This window comes from Nematolebias whitei, chromosome 12 (genome assembly GCF_014905685.2).
Source record: "Nematolebias whitei isolate Nwh7 chromosome 12, NemWhi1, whole genome shotgun sequence".
Taxonomy (NCBI): domain Eukaryota; kingdom Metazoa; phylum Chordata; class Actinopteri; order Cyprinodontiformes; family Rivulidae; genus Nematolebias; species Nematolebias whitei.
Genome location: NC_056509.1, coordinates 20,940,501 through 20,958,219, shown reverse-complemented (window position 1 = coordinate 20,958,219; position 17,719 = coordinate 20,940,501). Strand labels below are relative to the sequence as shown.

The window sequence follows — 17,719 nt, the reverse complement described above, 5'->3', positions numbered from 1 at the left end:
GGGGACACCGACATGCAGGTGATAACGTGCGCCCTGCTGCTCGCCGCTCTCCCCGTCAGCAGCGCCGGCTCGGAGGCTGACTCCTGCCCGGCGGTGTGCGAGTGCTCGGAGTGGGGTGATCGAACCATCTCCTGCTTTGACGTCGATTCTCTCCCGACGTTTCCAGCCAGCACCGAGGCGCTGTGAGTACAGAGCATCTGTCAGAGCCATTCTGCTGTTGAACAGAAGTGAGGAAAACCCATTAAACTCTAAAGTTCCTACAAAGTGCCGCCGCAGGGATTTAGGGCCTCTCCTACACAAGTATCACTTTTGGTGCATTAGTGTTAATAGTGTTTAAGTGTGACCTATAGCCTCAAACACCAAGTTAAACTCTGTGTTGTAATAATTAGGCTGCTGTCAATAAATGCTTTGTTGGACCATGTTTGACAAAACCATAGACTAAATGTTTGACACCAACAGAACCTGTTCAATTACTTGTTTTATATTTTGTGACTTTTTAATTGATTCGTCAATAACACGATGATGGTTTTGTTGACATTATTACTTATGGGAGTTCACTTCCTTTATCTCAGTCAAATGAAGGCCCGCAGGCCAGACAAGGCCCTTTTTAGAACTGTATCCGGTCTGCGAGATATTTTAAGTGTTCGATTTAGACCGTTAATCTGTGACAGATTGCTTATCCTTTTGTTTAAAATAATAATAACAGAGCATAGTGTATATATTTTATAGCTATAGAAAACGTTGAAGCAAAGAAAATGAAATGTGAACTTATTGATCATTGATTTTATCACAGAAAGAGCAGCACAGAGCATCCAAATGGGATGAGTTGAACTCTTGCTGATGAACCTGCAACCTAACAAATCTGTCAGGTATGTGGTGTAAGCTAATGGGGAGTGGTGGCGAAGAGGTTAGAGAAGGTGGGCCAGTGGGTCACAGGTCCAACTCCCCCCTCTACACAGTGGTGGTCTGTGGTTGCGTCAGGAAGGACATCTGGTGTAAAAACAATTGACAAATCTTCATGTAAGTTAGTTCGCTGCCAAAAGAAGAAGAAAAACGATTAGTTTGTTTCAAAATAAAGCTGCAGTTACTTTCACATGTTTTAAGGGATTTTTTTAAATTGAGTTAAATGTTGTGATCAGATTAAAATTAATTTAAACTGCTGGTCCAGTCTTAAATTAATTATTTTCCTTTAATGAATGTTACCGGTAAGTTTGTTCTAAATCCACATGGCGTGATTTGGGAAAATTTAATACTTTTGTATGAATCCATGAATCCATTTTCTTTAACCTGCTTCTTCCTTTTCTGGTCACTGGGGTCACTGGTGCCCATGTCCAGCAGTCACTGTGCGAGAGGCGGGGGACACCCTGGACAGGTCTCCAGTCCATCACGGGGACACATAGAGACAAACAACCATTCACTCTCTCGCGCACACCTAGAGACAATTTTAGAGTTACCAATCAGCCTAACATGCATGTTCTATGTCATATAGGCTTCGCCCTTTAAGGCTGTCGCTTATGGGTTTATCCCGTTATGCGCAGCATAAGCACTGAAAAAATTTAGTCCACGCCCACCTGCTGTGTGGGCCCCACCCGGTCCGTATAAATTACGTTAAGAGCGGGAAATCGGCTCCCATTTTTTCTTCAGCGAGCTAATATAGCACTGTCAGAAGAACAAAGAAGGAAAATTGTGTAGATGACCAACCTTTGTTAAGGATGCTTGGCCCGGCAGTCGACCTCCGGTCGTCCGGTGAGTTCTCCCCCACCGAGGAGAAGATGATGAGTAGTCCTATTCAAGGTAAGCGCCGAGGAATATTTCCCAGTGACAGGTCACTACACGCTGGACAACGCCATCTTGTATTTTTTCCTCTTATCGCCGACCCTCGGAGCGAATCGGATGGTTCCTCCGGGATAGGCATGCTCAGCTGCAGCCCCCGCTGCCTTTTCCCTCCTGGGGAGCGTAGTGTCGTGGGGGGGGGGGGGGGCTGAGTGAATGCTCACCCCATCCCACCTCGTTTTTCGCATCGGCGATCACACCGCTCCCGTCCGATGGCGCCCCAGGGGTTGCCCGGCGTAACCAGGAGGAGGCTGACATGAAAGGACCCCTTTTTTACGTCCTATGCCTTTTCCCGCCAGTTCGGATGATCGGCAGGAAGGTTGTTTTCTGGGCTCCATTCCGGCTCACCGTCTTGACCCATATGGCCTCGCGCTCCCAACAGGACATCCTACGGGCGAGGCCACAGACGGGTTTTTCCTGGTAGATTGGGAGAGTCGGTCCCCAGTCCGCACCCATCACCAGAGTGGAAGGGTTCACCGGGCGGGACTATCCCTCGGTAACCCCCCTGGAGCCGAGCCTCGCGGAAGCTTCGGAGCTAAGCTGTCCAGGTCGGAGCAGCGTCCCATCCCTCCGGAGAAACACGAACCAGGCGTTGACCGTGCTCTCCAATCGAGCCCATCAATGTGCTTTCAGGCAGCCGCAGCTAGCAACAACGTGGCGCTGCTAGCATATATCCTGTCCAAAGGGGCTGAAGGCCACAGACCAGCCTTGGAGACAAATAACTCCCTCTGTAAGGCAGCAGATGTTATCTTCAACATGTGTGCCTCTTCTACGGTTTGCCTGTCGACGATTGCAGCATGGATGACGACGATCCAATGATCCACTTGGTTTCATTACTCTCCCTCGCTGCCGGAGAAACTGCACAAAGACCTGATGGAGGGCCCATCACGGCGGACGCGCTGTTCCGAGAGCAGCTTCAGTTCCATGCTAGCGAGTTGAAGCAGTCGGAGGAGGTGCCAGAGGCTGTGCGCCACCTCATCAAGCTGCGCGGCTCATCCCGCCCCCCGGCCCACTGGAGGGACCGTCGCTAGCAAGCACCAACGTTTCCACGGCCGCGGCTCTCGCTCAGTTCCACCACCAGCCCCGCCCGTCAGAATCCAGCCCTCTTCATTCCGGCAACCTGCAGTTCGGCGTTTTCCCTAGAGTTCGCCTGCAAGACAGCGCTCTGGGCAAACGAATCGCAGAGCTCAAGAGGGAGAAGTTTTGAAAATGACGGTCTCCGGAGGGTGTGCGTAAAAGTGACACGAAAGTTGAAATAAATCATCATTCAATGATCAAAGTGTCTGTTTTTTAGCCAGTCTGTAAGCTCGGATGAACTCACAGCGGCTGTGCACACATCCTTCACACATAACGAGCCGGTGTCCTTAAATAAGGTTTTTTTTAAACTCACCGTCGCTCCAAGACATGACGAGTCGATCACACGACACAATGGTAAGCGAAAATAACTCGTTATCATCCAGAGCAGCACAATCCTCACCCAAGCGGTGTCAAACTCGCACTCGTGGGATGAAACAGCCTCCATCCAACGGCGCTGTGTTGATGTGGCTCACACACACACAGCTGCCCGGTGCTCTCCGGCTCACATCGGTATAAATGTGGACCGCAGGCTGGGTGAGGTGGAGGTCTTTGCTCTCACAAGAGCGGCACTCGCCCCACCGAATCAAACGTGGGCAGCCGTCACCCACCGCGTCTCAGCATAAGCGTGAGGCAGCTGAACAAACCCTGATGACGAGCTCCGCCTCCTTCCAGCGAGAGCGGCGCGCGTCCCTCCAGAGAAAACGTGTACTCCCGCGAGGCTCGCAGCCTTCACTCCAACAGCACAGCGTAGATGAAGTCACTCCCTCCGCCTCTCAACGTTTGCACAACGACGTCAATCGCGCAGCCCCACAGCGTCATCAGCTGTCACACGCTTTGCCTCAGCACACACCGGCCCACCGTACATGAAGGTTGGTCCGCGGCCCGAACGCAGCGCACGAGCGCGTTCAGAGCCTTTTTTCGAGGAAGCCTCGCCTTGGGTCACGCAGAAAACATTCCCGCGATGCATGACAGCGGTCTCGAGGGGTGGACTGCTGACGGCCGTACAACGTGACGCATACCTTAAACGCACGTTCACTCCACAAACATTATGTAGAGGGGCTAAAACATGCTCACCGGTCAGATGGATGGACAGGGCGTAATGCAAATAGTTACAAGTTACAGTTGCAACCCGACCCCCTCCGTTCGGAGGAGTTATAGAAACGGTCCTGTCATCATCAGACCAAATCTCATCCCTAAATGCAAAAGTCCAAGTGTTTCAGATAAAAGTAATCTCCAGAGTTCCCCAACAGAGAGAAAACACAGGGTTTTACTCACGTTACTTCCCGGTTTCCAACGGACCGGAGGAATGAGACCGATCGTGGATCTGTCAGTTTTTTCAACAAGATGATCATTGACAGACCGTTTTTTCACATGTTGACAACCAGACAGCTGTTGTACAACATCCAGAGAAAGGCATACCGATCATCTCAAAACACATAAAACTCTTGCATTTTTTCTCCTTTCAGGGGATGAAGTATCTGTTACACAGAGCAGGGATGAGAGTTTTTGTTTTACCTGGATGATCTGCTGCTCCTGTCACTCCAGACAGGAGGCGCTGATGCAGGCTCAGGTGTGGACATCACACCTGTCAAATCTGGTTTTCGCCATAAATTGGAAGAAAAGCTCGATTTTTTTCCCGGCCCAGACAATTGTTTATCTGGGAGTAGAATTAAATTCAACCACCATGAAGGCTCGTTTATCACAAACAAGGTTCGACACTTTTAAAAGTCAACTTCGCCTTATAGACCTGGCAAAGTGGGAACAGCTATTTCAATCTTGAAGCTGTTAGGAATGATGTCATCAGCTCACACAGCGGTTCCGCTGGGTTTGTTACACATGAGACGCCTCCAGAGGTGGTTTGTGCGTCTGCGTGTGGATCCAGTAAAACAAAAGAGACGGACGATCACTGCCCCTCCCTCCGTGAGAGCAGACCTCCGACACTGGGGAAACACCCTGGTTCTGTCAGAGGGAGTTCCCGTCAGCAGACCCACGTCACAGTGTCAGTCTTCACGGACGCGTCGCTGTCAGGCTGGGGGGGGGACATACCTATCTCAAGCAGTAGGGGCGCTGTGGCCCCACCACACATCAGCCCAAATAAATGTCTTTGGAGTGTCGCACAGTGCTGAATGTGATTCAACACTTTGCTCCCGTGCTACAGAATCAACAGGTGTTGATTTTCTCAGACAACATGATGACTGCTGCATACATAACCATCAGTTTACATACCCAGTGTTCTGAACAGAGGGGCAGATGTGATGTCCAGGGGCGGCCCACGTCACGGGGACGGGACTCTCCATCCAGACCTGACGGTTCAGACGTGGCAGAAGTTTGGCAAAGCAGCTGTGGACCTGTTTTGCGACACGAGAAGAACGCTCAGTGTCATTTATGGTTTTCCCCTGAGACCGCGAGACGATCCACCGCTGGGGGTGGATGCATTTGCTCACAGCCCATGGCCCAAAACGCTCCTGTACGCGTTTTTTTTTTTTTTTCCCCCACTTCCTCTGATTTTACGGTTCCTGAACCGAGTTCAGGAGGAGGGATTGACAGCTCTTCTGGTGGCTTCCGAGCGTGTGAACGCACCATGGTTCCCAGTCATGCAACGTCTGTTGTCGGGTCGTCCGTGGAAACTGCCGTAGAGGGAGGTCACTCTCCTTCAAGCAGGAGGAGCGATCAGGAGTTACTCAGAAATAGGCCAGCACCTGTGGGTCTGGCCGCTGAGCTGTCCCGCTTAGAGAGGATGGGTCTCCCGCAGGAGGTAGTGCGCACAATCCAAGATTCACGTGCTGCACCTACCACAGCTCTGTACACATCAAAGTGGACGGCTTTTCAGCGCTGGTGTACAGAGAAAGGTTTAGAGGCCACCTCATGCCCATTAGGCGGCGTGTTGTCTTTTCTACAACAGCTGATGGATAGGAAGTTGGCATTCAGCACGATTAAAACGTACGCTGCAGCCATCTCTTCCTGCCATGAAGGTTTCGGAGACAGAACGGCTTTTAATCACCCGCTGATGGAGCGGTTTTCTAAAAGGTGTACAAAGACGTAGGCCTGTTTCACGCCCACTTGTTCCACAGTGGGATTTAACGCTGGTCCTGCGAGCCCTGATCAAAGCCCCATTTGAGCCTTTGGATCAGGTTTCACCTAAATTCTTGTCTCTTAAAACAGCCCTGCTGCTGGCTTTAACATCCGCTAAGAGGGTGAGTGATTTATCTGCCCTCTCTGCCGCTCCGTCATGTCTCAGAATCCTAGCTGACGGTAGTTCAGCTGATTTAAGACCAAACCCAGCTTTTATGCCTAAAAACATCACGAGCTCTTTTAAATCAAGTATGATATTGTTGGAGGGGTTTCTCCACCCCCCCCCCCCCCCACAGATCAGAAGAAGAAGCATCTTTTCATCTTCTCTGTCCGGTGCGGGCGTTGACGTGTTACATAGCGCGCACAGCTGCAATGCGTCAAACTCAACAATTGTTTGTGCATTATAGAGATGCATCTGCAGGTCGCCCGTTATCCACCCAGCGTTTGTCACACTGGCTGTGTGAGGCCATTTCTGAAGCCTATGGAGCATCAGATGTAGAGCCTCCTGTCAACCTCAAAGCACACTCGACCAGGGTTATCGCATCTTCGACTGCTCTGCATAATGGTATGTCAATGCAGGACATTTGCACTGCGGCTGCATGGTCAACACCCTGCTCATTTATTCGCTTTTACCTACGTGATGTAACGGCTCGTTCCATGACACATTCTGTCCTTAGTGCTCTAACAGAATGAATATTGTTGCTTTTCATGGAACTCTGTTTAAGCTCACATCTGTCTGCATGCATTACAGTGTGAGATGTTGTTATCAGTCACAAGTTGTGTCTGTGATTTTGGTTCTATTGTCATTAATCAGTTCATGACTATTGTTACCAATCATTTCATTTGATCAATAATCAGTTCATTGATATTAATCTGTTTATACTGTTCAGCCATGAACCAGTTAGTTCATGCCCCCCCCCCCCCCCCCTCCTTTCAACATCTTCTCCCCGTTGAAAGTTTTTTCCGGGGTGTTCATGCTTTGTCAGAACGCATAGTTACACAACATGCGTCTGTGCATGGCACATAATTACGCGATGCGTAGTCATGCACACGGGGAGCTGAGTGACAAGTCGTTTTTGGGCAAGCTTCCGCTTCTTACTGTGTTCGAATGGACCCAGTGAGGCGAGGACCACATCCGCTTCGCCCTTAACCCATCAGCGACAGCCTTAAAGGGCGAAGCCTATATGACATAGAACGTTGGTTACGTACTGTAACCCCAGATTCTATGAATATAGGCGTAGCCCTTTAAGCGTCGGGCCTCACTGGCTCCTAAATGGCTGAAGAAAAAACTATTTTGGGAGCCGATTTCCCGCTCTTAAAGTAATTTATACGGACCGGGTGGGGCCCAGCCCCACACAGCAGGTGGGCGTGGACTAAATTTTTTCAGTGCTTATGCTCTGCATAACGGGATAAACCCATCAGCGACAGCCTTAAAGGGCTACGCCTATATTCATAGAATCTGGGGTTACAGTACGTAACCAACGTTTTTGGTCTCATGTTTTTATATGAATAATCTGACATATTACCTGTATACGGAGCTCCGGAGGGGACATGGGGGATTTTTTCTTTTGCGTTCCCTCGCAACAGCAACAGTGGAACAGACACCCCTGCAGGAGTTTGTAACTTGGCGCTATATACATAAACTGAATTGAATTTTGAAATCAGCCTTAACTAAGGATATCCAGTGTGTGCTGCAGTGGTAAAACTGGTTTTACGTTGGATATTTCACGTTCATGCTCCGTGGATTCAGCGGTGGCAGCTTCCTGGTTCGAGCCGACACAGGCAGCTTGATTTCAGCTGCTCTGTCTGTCACTCCGAGGAGCCATGGTTCTCTTAGGGACCGTCAACAAATTACTGTATTTTCAGAGTATTTGTTAAAGCAGCACCATGTATCATAACCAAAGTTTTCTCAGTATATTTCTGCACAGTAATAAATCATGAATTCTCACCATTTTAAAATCCAAAAGAACACTTTTTTTTCCTTGTTTTTAAAAGCACTATAACTTTCTTTTAAAGCATCAAAGTTCATGCTCAGTCATCCAGGTACAAAATACAATAATGTTCAGTCAGGTCATCTGGACAGTTTCTTTTTTGTGGAAAGATGTTTCGCCCTCTATCCGGAGGGCTTCATCAGTCACCAGCAAAAGCAGCAAACTGGTTGGTCCACTAAAGGAGTGTTCTGCTTAGTGGGGAAACCAGTTTACTTGGGACTCCTCAGACTGGTGAAACCCTCTGGAAGTGTGTGCTTAATGTGTTTTTAATTAACATTTTTCTTAGTTCATATCTTAGATCTTATTACTGTTTTTTTTACACACACATTTTAATACTTTTGTTGGCTGTAACTGGGACCCTGTGTACACAGTTTCATTCCACCACATGCACCACATGTGGTGCGAATGACAAATAAAGAACCTTGAATCCTTGAATGAACTTTGATGCTTTAAAAGAAAGTTACAGTACTTTTGAAACACAAGTGCCACCTTGTTCTTTTGGATTTTAAATGATGAGAAAATTCATGATTTGTTACCATGTAGAAATATACTGAGAAAATGTGTGATACATGGTGCTGCTTTGACAAATACTCTGTAAATCTATCTAAAATAGTATAACAGTGTTCAGACCAAGCTCATTAGCCTGGTCATTTGTTGACGGTCCCTAAGAGAACCATCTCTCCTCGGAGGAGCGACAGACTGAGCAGCTGAAATCAGACTCTCTGCGTCGGCTTGAACCAGGATGCCCTGAATCCACGGAGCATGAACGTGAAATATCCAACGTAAAACTAATTTTACCACTGCAGCACACACTGGATATCCTTATATTTAAAGCTGATTTCAAAACAAAACTCCATTAAATAATGTCATCTGGACCAGTTTCTTTGAGGGAAGAATGTTCGTTGTCTGTGAGGTAACACTACAGTACAATATTGCAAGGGAATGCAAAAGTAAAAATAAAATAAAAATCCACTATGTCCCTTCTGGGGCTCAGTACCTGTAAATCCCATCAAGCTTTATTTTGACAGGACCTAAAGTTAAAGGCACAATGGACAAGCGCCCCCTTGTGGCTGAGTGCAGTACAATTCACGTAAACGAATGGAACATTTTAACTAATGAATAAACAGACATCAGATACTTTTTCATGTGTTACTTTTTGTTGAATATCATCATTCTTGCCTGGCTGCTGTATGTTCAGAAAGTATTCTGAAAAAATGTTTAGTTTTATTGAGTTCTTTGATTAAAGAGTGTCGTGTTGCACTGTGATTGACACTCTCCTGTTGGTGAGCTGAACGGGCGTGCAGGAGCAACTTTCACATCAACATGGAACCATCCCAACAGACAGATGAACTTCAGGTTTAGACAGTGGAAGGTAATGGAAGTGCCTTCTCCATCTTTACTCACGTCAATGTAAAAACCATAGAAGGTCAATTTATTTTTGTTTTTAGAAAGTATTGACCCAAAATATCCCGCAGCTATTGGACCAAGTTTTTGATTTGGGACCTGGTTTAATTGTGTTTTATATACCTGCTTTATTTCCTCTCACAACATGAGATCATGTGATTGATGGAGGACGATGGGAAGAAATAAATAAAGAGATTCAAATTTATTGTATTTTATGTGCTTTCAGAGAAATGAAACATTTCAGGGTTATTTGTGCAAAAAGCATCTGATGTGGTTAAAAATATATCCGGGAAATGACAAGAATTAACAGCCAAAAATGCAAACAGAGAACTGTGAAAAATGGCACCAAAGCACTAAACATTGCTGTCAACACAGGCAGCATGTTAGTGTTGTTCACAGTTGAACGTTTTTGTTCACATTTTTAATATTAATCACATCTGAGGTGTGAAAAACAAAACCAAACAAATCAAGAAAACAACAATGGCAAAATATGTAAACTGCCATCTAACAGTTTGTAACCATGAGAGTTCAGACTGTGGATTAAAGATGTGGATCCTGCTACACATTCTCTGGTGGGTTTCCCCTGGTCAAACAAAACAAAAATAATTTATTTTTTCACTAACTGCAACAAAATGGGATCAGATACTCATGAAAATAGCCATTTTAAGTATATTATTGTACCTTTAAGAAAACGCTTGTATATACAATGTTATTAGGCCTGTCACAATAACAACTTTTGCTGGGCGATTAATTGTCTCAGAAATTATTGAGATAAACGATAATATTATTTGAAATTTGACAACAATTAGTAATTGTCAAATTTAAGAAGAAATGCTTGTTAATTTTATTTTGAGTGTAGTGCCTTTTTTCAACCACCAGATGGCAGTATAAGACTGTTTGAACCGAAGGATGGATAGTGAGGGAGTGAGCAGCGTGTCCCTTTAAGAAAAATGGGAGGGAGGCCCCTTGACGTGACATGGGCTGTCTCGTTCCTTTTTTTTTCAGTTCTCAAAATGGCGGACACTCTGTGTGGTTTGAACTCTTAAGCACAGCATTTTTCACACAAAGCTTTTAATTGAAAAAAATCAGTAAACAAGTTCTCATCTTCTTCTTGCAGAGAAAAACTTTTTACACGAAGACACAGGTTTCAACCGTGAATTTTGGCGCTTCGACAAGACAGAGTTTTTTTTCTCGAGGTCGGCCTGTTAGCTTCGCTTGTAGCTTAGCTTGTCAGCTTAGCTGCTTTTAATGATCTAAAAACACGATTTTGGACGTTTAAAATGGATTTTAAAGAGAAAGGGCGGGGTCAGTGAAGAGCACCGGAGTTGAGCCTTTTATCATCCAGTGTCTTCAGTAGAAAGAGAGATGCGAAGAAATGATAAAGCCAAAAAATGAAAACGAGGTTGATAATTTTAATTTATCATGCGATTAATTGATTTATTGTTTATCGCGACAGGCCTAACTGTTATATACACTATAATAAATGATAAATTGAAAAATGTATTGCTGACATTTAAAAACTCATTACAAACATGAGTTTACCAAATATTATCACCCTTTCACCTTCCGTGGCAGACGATGATGATGGCATGTGTTTGTTTTACTGTTGTGTTAGCAAAATAACTGTAGGGGTCTTAATGAAACTCCTGAGTAATTTTTAACTATACATTTACAATTATCGGGGTGAACCCAGCTCAAGGTGGCTGCAACAACTAAGCAAACTTAGAAAACACACATTTTAATATTTGAGTTAAATTTGTTACGGTAGTTGCTGAGAGTCATTCCTAATTTATAATCCAAGGTCTAACTGATTTTCTATTTCTAAAACTTTGCTATTAACTATTGGGATCAGCTCTGCTTGTCTGTAAGCAAAATATCTTATAAACAACTTGAATACTTTTAATTACGCTTCCGTAAATTAATGATTGGACATCAACCTCATTCAAGAGAGCTGCCACAGGTAGTAGCTACGCATCATTCACAACACACACAAGAACTAACAGATCTCGCAATATCTCTGACGTCATTGACAAGGTTTGACCCAAACAGCTTTCATTTTGTTCCTTGTCGTCGTCAGATGATCTCAGTTTAAAACTCGGGAATTTTCATTCATTCATTCAACCTTTATTTATACAGGTTTATCCCACTGAGCCTCGGGGACTCATTTACAAGAGACACCTGATTTCTTTAACAGAGTGATGACAACAGTGGATAAAAACGACAATAGACAGTCACAAAAGAGGCATACACATTTTAATTAATTAATTTATTTATGGAATGAAAAGCAGCAGGTGAAATGCATTTTATAAGGAATGCTCAGCCCTTCTTCACATACTGATTTGACTCACAACTCCGTGTAGGACTGGGTAATACAGTTAAATGAAAGAGGAATTTCTGCAGTACTTTGTCATAGTTCGTCCTCCCTGCCTTCCAGTGTATTGGATTATTCCTTCATCCTTCAACAGCACTTTGCATCGCCTCCAGCTGCACCCATCACATAAAATTATCCCCTCATCGCTGCTTCAATTCACAGGTCCTCATGCTTGGGAGTGTCCCCTACAATTTCCTCACATTCCTGCCCAAAGTTTACCCAGTGCCCTTCAGGAGGACAAAAGACATGAAAGCATACCACCTAGCATTGTCAACCTTTCTGATAAAAATATCTGCCAAATAAGCCCGAAATAGACCATGTATAAAATGGGATGTTCTAGCAGACGAGGTGTGATGAAGTTTGATTAGATTGTCTTCATACTGAGGAATAAATGACCCCATTGGCATGTCACGATGGCACCTCCAAGGGAAAGCCTATTATTGTAGTTATCATGTTTAAAGTTAAGGTTGGCCCCAAGTTAGCAGACTGAGAAGAAGACAGAGCCAGGCATACCAAAGGTAAGTGATTTTATTTACAGGTGCAGCGCTTCAGGGCTGGAAGGTAAAAGGGACATGGTGATTATCTTGTATTGATTTCGATTTGCAGCAATGGTTGATTTAACATAATACACTGCCAAACAAAAAAAAAGTTGCCACCAAAAAAAAGGTCACACACTAATATTTTGTTGGACCGCCTTTAGCTTTGATTACAGCATGCATTTACTGTGGCATTGATTTGATAAACTTCTGCAATGTCACAAGATCTATTTCCATCCAGTGTTGCATTAATTTTTCACCAAGATCTTGAATTGATGATTAGACACTAGGCATGATGGGTGCATCACTTCACCTGCCTCTCTTCTTACCCTGATGCACCCATCACTCTGGAACAGGTTAAATCTGGACTCATCAGATCACATGACCTTCTTCCATTGCTCCAGAGTCCAATCTTTATGCTCCCTAGCAAATTGAAGCCTTTTTTTCCGGTTAGCCTCACTGATTAATGGTTTTCTTAAGGCTACACAGCTGTTCAGTCCCAATTCCTTGAGTTCCCTTCACATTGTGCATGTGGAAATGCTCTTACTGTCACTATTAAACATAGTCTTGAGTGCTACTGTTTTTCTTCGATTTGATTTCACCAAACGTTTAAGTGATCGCCGATCACGATCATTCAGGATTTTTTTACGGCCACATTACTTCCTCGAAGACGATGGGTCCCCACTATCCTTCCAGTTTTTAATAATGTGTTGGACAGTTCTTAACCCAATTTTAGTAGTTTCTGCAATCTCCTTAGATGTTTTCTCTGCTTGATGCCAATGATATGACCCTTCTCAAACAGACTGACATCTTTTCCACGACCACACGACGTGTCTTTTGACATGGTTGTTTAAGAAATGAGAAGCATCTCATTGCACCAGTTGGGGTTAAATAACTTGTTGCCAGCTGAAAGATAATCACCCATGCAGTAATCCAATAGGAGGCTCGTACTTATTTGCTTAATAAAATCCAGGTGGTGACTTTTTTTTTGGCCAAGCAGTGTATAATCCTTTCTTATTGTTGCGTTTGTATATGGAGCCAGAGAGGAGGAGGAAACGAGGTCCTAGGTTTCCATGGTAGAGTTGAGGGTTAGGGTTAGAGTAAAGAACAGTATCGAAGGAGCAGGTTGTTCCTGGTTGAGCATTGTCATTTCAAATACTTGTTTGGTTGTTTGGAGGGACAATATCAATCCGCAGGGAAGTCACAAGGAATAAGGAGGTCTTGGAAGACTCAAAAAAGCAGGAGTTGCAAGTCGCTTAAGGAAATACAAGAGGTTAGTTACACACTGTTTGGAAACCAATTTAGTCATCGGTTCATTATTTACCAGTTGTAAGGTTAAATCAATACTCAGATAGTAAATGACCAAGAATGCTGACTCCCAGACTTAGGGCAAGTTTAACTATGTTTATTTACAGCAAGTGAATATTTCAACATTGTGAAGTAAATTAGCAGGGCACAACTGAAACCCTGGAGAGCAAGGGACAAAGTTAGTTAGAGGCTTTATCCTGAGGGATGGTTTGATGTTCAGTATTTCTCTTACTGTTGGCAGGCAAAGTTGTCACAGAGGTGAAGTCCAAAAAGGTTCCAGTAGCAAGGCGCGAGGAAGTTTCAGAAGGGTTCATACAACCGGTGGGCAAGCGGTGGAGGGCAAGGAATAGCCCAAAGCTCACGAAGGGGCTTAGGAGAAACCAGGGAGGTCCAGGGTATAGGAGGATCGCAGGAGTCAGAGCTACAACACATGAGAAGAAGAGATTAGTTTTCACAAATCCCAAGGAATAATACAAAGGCCAGGAACATGGATTGGAAGATAATGCACCAGCGTCAGATTGAAGTCATCTACTGCCTTATATACTCCTGCAGCTCATTAGTGGAATGGTCCTCAATTGTGATCTTGTTGGCGCACTTGAGTGTAGGAAAGCTGCAGGAGAAAAACTGGAAATCCTAAACCAGTAGGCAGATAATGTCCCAGCAGAAAATGTCTGGCATGAGCGTATATGCTCAGCAGAGCAGGACTTCCCATCTCTAAAGCTGAGATGAAGAAACTGGAAATGCTGGAAAGAAGCCCAGTTCTGACCAAAAGATGTCACTCGACGTAGTTCAGATTTTGTTAAATGGTAAATGGACTGTACTTATATAGCGCCTTTCTATCTGATCAAGACACTCAAAGCACTTTACACTACAATCTGTGCCTCATTTACTCATTCGTACATCACTCTACTAGATCTCTACAAAGCTAATTGAACAAATCATTCTAAAGAGACTAATCAGAGCTTTATCACACTGATGGGACACACATTGGAGGCGATGAGGGGTTCAGTGTCTTGCCCAGGGACACTTCAGCATGTGACTGCTGGTGGATTCGAACCCCCAACTCTTGCATTGGAGGACGACTGCTGTAACCACTCAGCCACAGTCGTCCCTGGTGGGGACAGAAGAATGGTAACTGTCCATATTGATGGACACTGTCTTTCACTGCATACACAAAACTGGCTGTACTGGAAAGCTCCTTTGGACTGCTGCATCCCAGGTGCTTTTCAATTCAACTAGAAAATGAAAAAAAGAAGCGTTTTCAACTACAGACAGAAATCAAAATAAAATTCAGCAGCTCAGAGTTTTTACAAAACCTGGGAATCTGAACCAGCCCAAAAAACTGATGCATTTTTTTTTTTTTACCCAAATACATATTTCTATCTTTTATTTTCTGTAAACAAAAAGTGTCATGTTGTGCACAGCTCCCCTCCACTTCTTGTCAATGCAAATCAAAAGTACCCAACTAACTTATATATAAGCTGAGAACAAATAAATATTTTGTGCAATATAAACGAGCAAAGGTTCTTGGTGTAGAATACAAAGCAGGCGTCTTTGTGTTTTTCTACACGAGTGCTCACATCTGTAGAGCTTGGAGTACTTTGAGTGTGCGGTTGCAGGTGTGTGTGTATGTGTGTGTAGACTTTACTCCACGTGTCACTGGTAGTCAGAGGTAGAAAGGAAAGCACAGTCTGCTAAAAAGCCTCTGTAGCGTGACACCCTCCTGCGTCTGGACGATGCATTCAAATACAATATTTACCTTTTACAGCACATTTCTCAAACACACACACACAGTTCCATTTGAGAATAATTAGGAGGGGAAAAGACTTCAAGGGGAAAGAGGGCAAAACATTGCAGTTCCAGTCTGTCAGAAACCTCAGATTTCTTGGATTGGAGTTTAAACATGTGATAACTCAAGATATTTGTGTCCCTTGATCTTTAATAAAACAGTCTGAAAACCTAATGTGGTTTCTTGAATGGTAACAGGTGAGCACAGTGTTTTCTAATGTAAACACTGAACAGCTCCCAAACAAATATCACTACTGTTAGTATTAGCTTCTACTCTATCTTTGTGTGTTTATGCCCATTAAGTATAGTTTAAATTTATTCTTCAAAAAAAGAAAAATTTGGGCTCGTCATCGTTCAGAAAATGGTGGATTTCTCTTTCCTGATTGGTAGTGAGGTTCTGCCTCAAGTGGAGGAGTTAAAATATCTCGGTATTTTGTTCATGAGTCAGGGAAGAATGGCGCCTGAGCTCAACAGACAAAACGATGCAGCTTCAGCATTATTGCGGACTTGTTGCCGGTCCATTGTAGTGACGAGGGAGTTGAGCTCTCTGTTTACTGGTCAGTCTACATTCCTACCCTCACCTATGGCCACAAACTCTAAGTAGTGACTGAAAGAACGGGATACAAGCTGTCGAAATGAGTTATCTCCACATAGTTTCCACATCGAGAGGAGACAGTTAAGGTGGTTCTGGCATTTTGTAATGATGCCCCCTGGATAGAATAGAAAATAAAATATCTTTATTGTCATTTTACCTAAATACATCAAAATTTAGGTTTGCTTCCCAGAGCAAAAGGAAAATAAAAACAGTATATACAATCTTCTGGACTGTGTTGATAACTTTCTGGAGCTCTTTCCTCTGAGCCACTGTGCAGCTGAGATATCACACAGTGATGCAGTATGTTAAGATGCTGTCTATGGAGCGTTGGTAGAAAGACACCAGCAGTCTCTGGGTGATGCCGTTTCTCCTGAGCACTCTCAGGAAGTACAGTCTCTGTTAGGCCTGTTTCAGTAACTTGGACGTGTTCACGCTCCAGGTCAGATTGCCCTCATATGGACTCCCAGAAAACGGTAGTCGGCTAATTTCTACACACTGTCTTCACTTATAATCGGGTGGGACTGCCATTTTCTTTTCCTGAAGTCGATGATCAGTTCCTTCGTCTTTGAGGTGTCGAGGAGCAGATCGTTCCCCTTGCACCAAGCAGTCTGTTGTTCCCAGGGCTTAATTTGTAAACCGCTCAATGCCAGAACGTAAAAAGTGGATGGCCAGCGGCGGGGTTGCGGGCTGGTGAGTGTGGGGGGTGGCGGAGGAGGGAGGGTGTTTGGGGTTAAGCAGGGGAAGTGGAGGGAGCTTGCAGGTCCTCCTCCCCCTTACATTTTTGAATAAAGTAGATGCTATTTCCTGCATTTTGGTGCAGCCTATTTTAACAGGTTGTTAAACACCTGCATTTACCTACATTTGTAAACACTTGATTCCATAATTGTTCTAGAGAGCGCAACAGGTTTAGGAATAAAGCAGCTCAGATTCTGTCAAGCGTGCCCCCCCCCCCCCCCCACACACACACACACACTTGACGTTTCTGAGTCAAACTTTTCGCCACTAAATTCATTCCTGCACGCTGTTGCTCCTGCTGCTCCAACCACAATTACAACTGCCTTCTTGGTTGTCCAAGGACAATCCTTCCATCCATTTATTTAATAAAAGTTAATTGGACTATCTTTTCGTCATTTTGATCGCTGTTATTTTGACAAATTTACGCCGTTGTTTTGATATGTAATTAATGTGAATATTACTCACCAAACATTTCTCTCGTATTTTTTTACTGTATCTAAGCATTTTTATTTATTATGTCTGAAACGTATGTGTGAGTTCACATCAGCAGCTGTGCATGCTCTGCAGAGCTTTCTGGAGATGTTTCTGTGCGAAAAGTATGGCAAGCCAAGTGGCCCATTAATAGCCACTTTTACCACATGTCTGGCTATTAATGGGCCACTTGGCTTGCCATATAGATGAAGATACTTCATCCCAGTGGTACATGCCGTCCATATCCCTGCTGGGCAGGAGGAAGTTCGCAAGCTGGTGCGCCTGCTGCACACAAAATATCCACTCCACAGACTGGCCGTCTCCTCTCGTATTTTTAATAAATAATTGAAATAAAAATGCACCATGACTATGGACATTTAGGGGTGGAGATTTGAGTTGCTGGATCCGAGCATACAGTTGCCGGAATGCACCCGGTCAAAATGAGAGAGTTCCCTGATCTTGTTCTGGCAGGCTCCGGCTCAAATTAAGCACTGGTTTTTCCACCTTGTCTCGGTAGGCAGACTTACACCCCCCCCCG

At 44.5% G+C, this 17,719-nt stretch overlaps 2 protein-coding genes across 2 annotated transcripts in view; one reads left to right on the top strand and one right to left on the bottom strand.

The window, feature by feature from the left end:
- Positions 1–17,719, bottom strand: part of LOC119418448 (forkhead box protein N3) — a 203,843-nt gene that overhangs the window by 3,835 nt on the left and 182,289 nt on the right. The window lies entirely within an intron of this gene.
- Positions 13–17,719, top strand: part of tshr (thyroid stimulating hormone receptor) — a 50,909-nt gene continuing 33,202 nt past the window's right edge. Inside the window, exon 1 of the mRNA XM_037685689.1 lies at positions 13–182. Within this exon, the coding sequence (XP_037541617.1) occupies positions 13–182 (170 nt within the window). The remainder of the gene's footprint in view (positions 183–17,719) is intronic.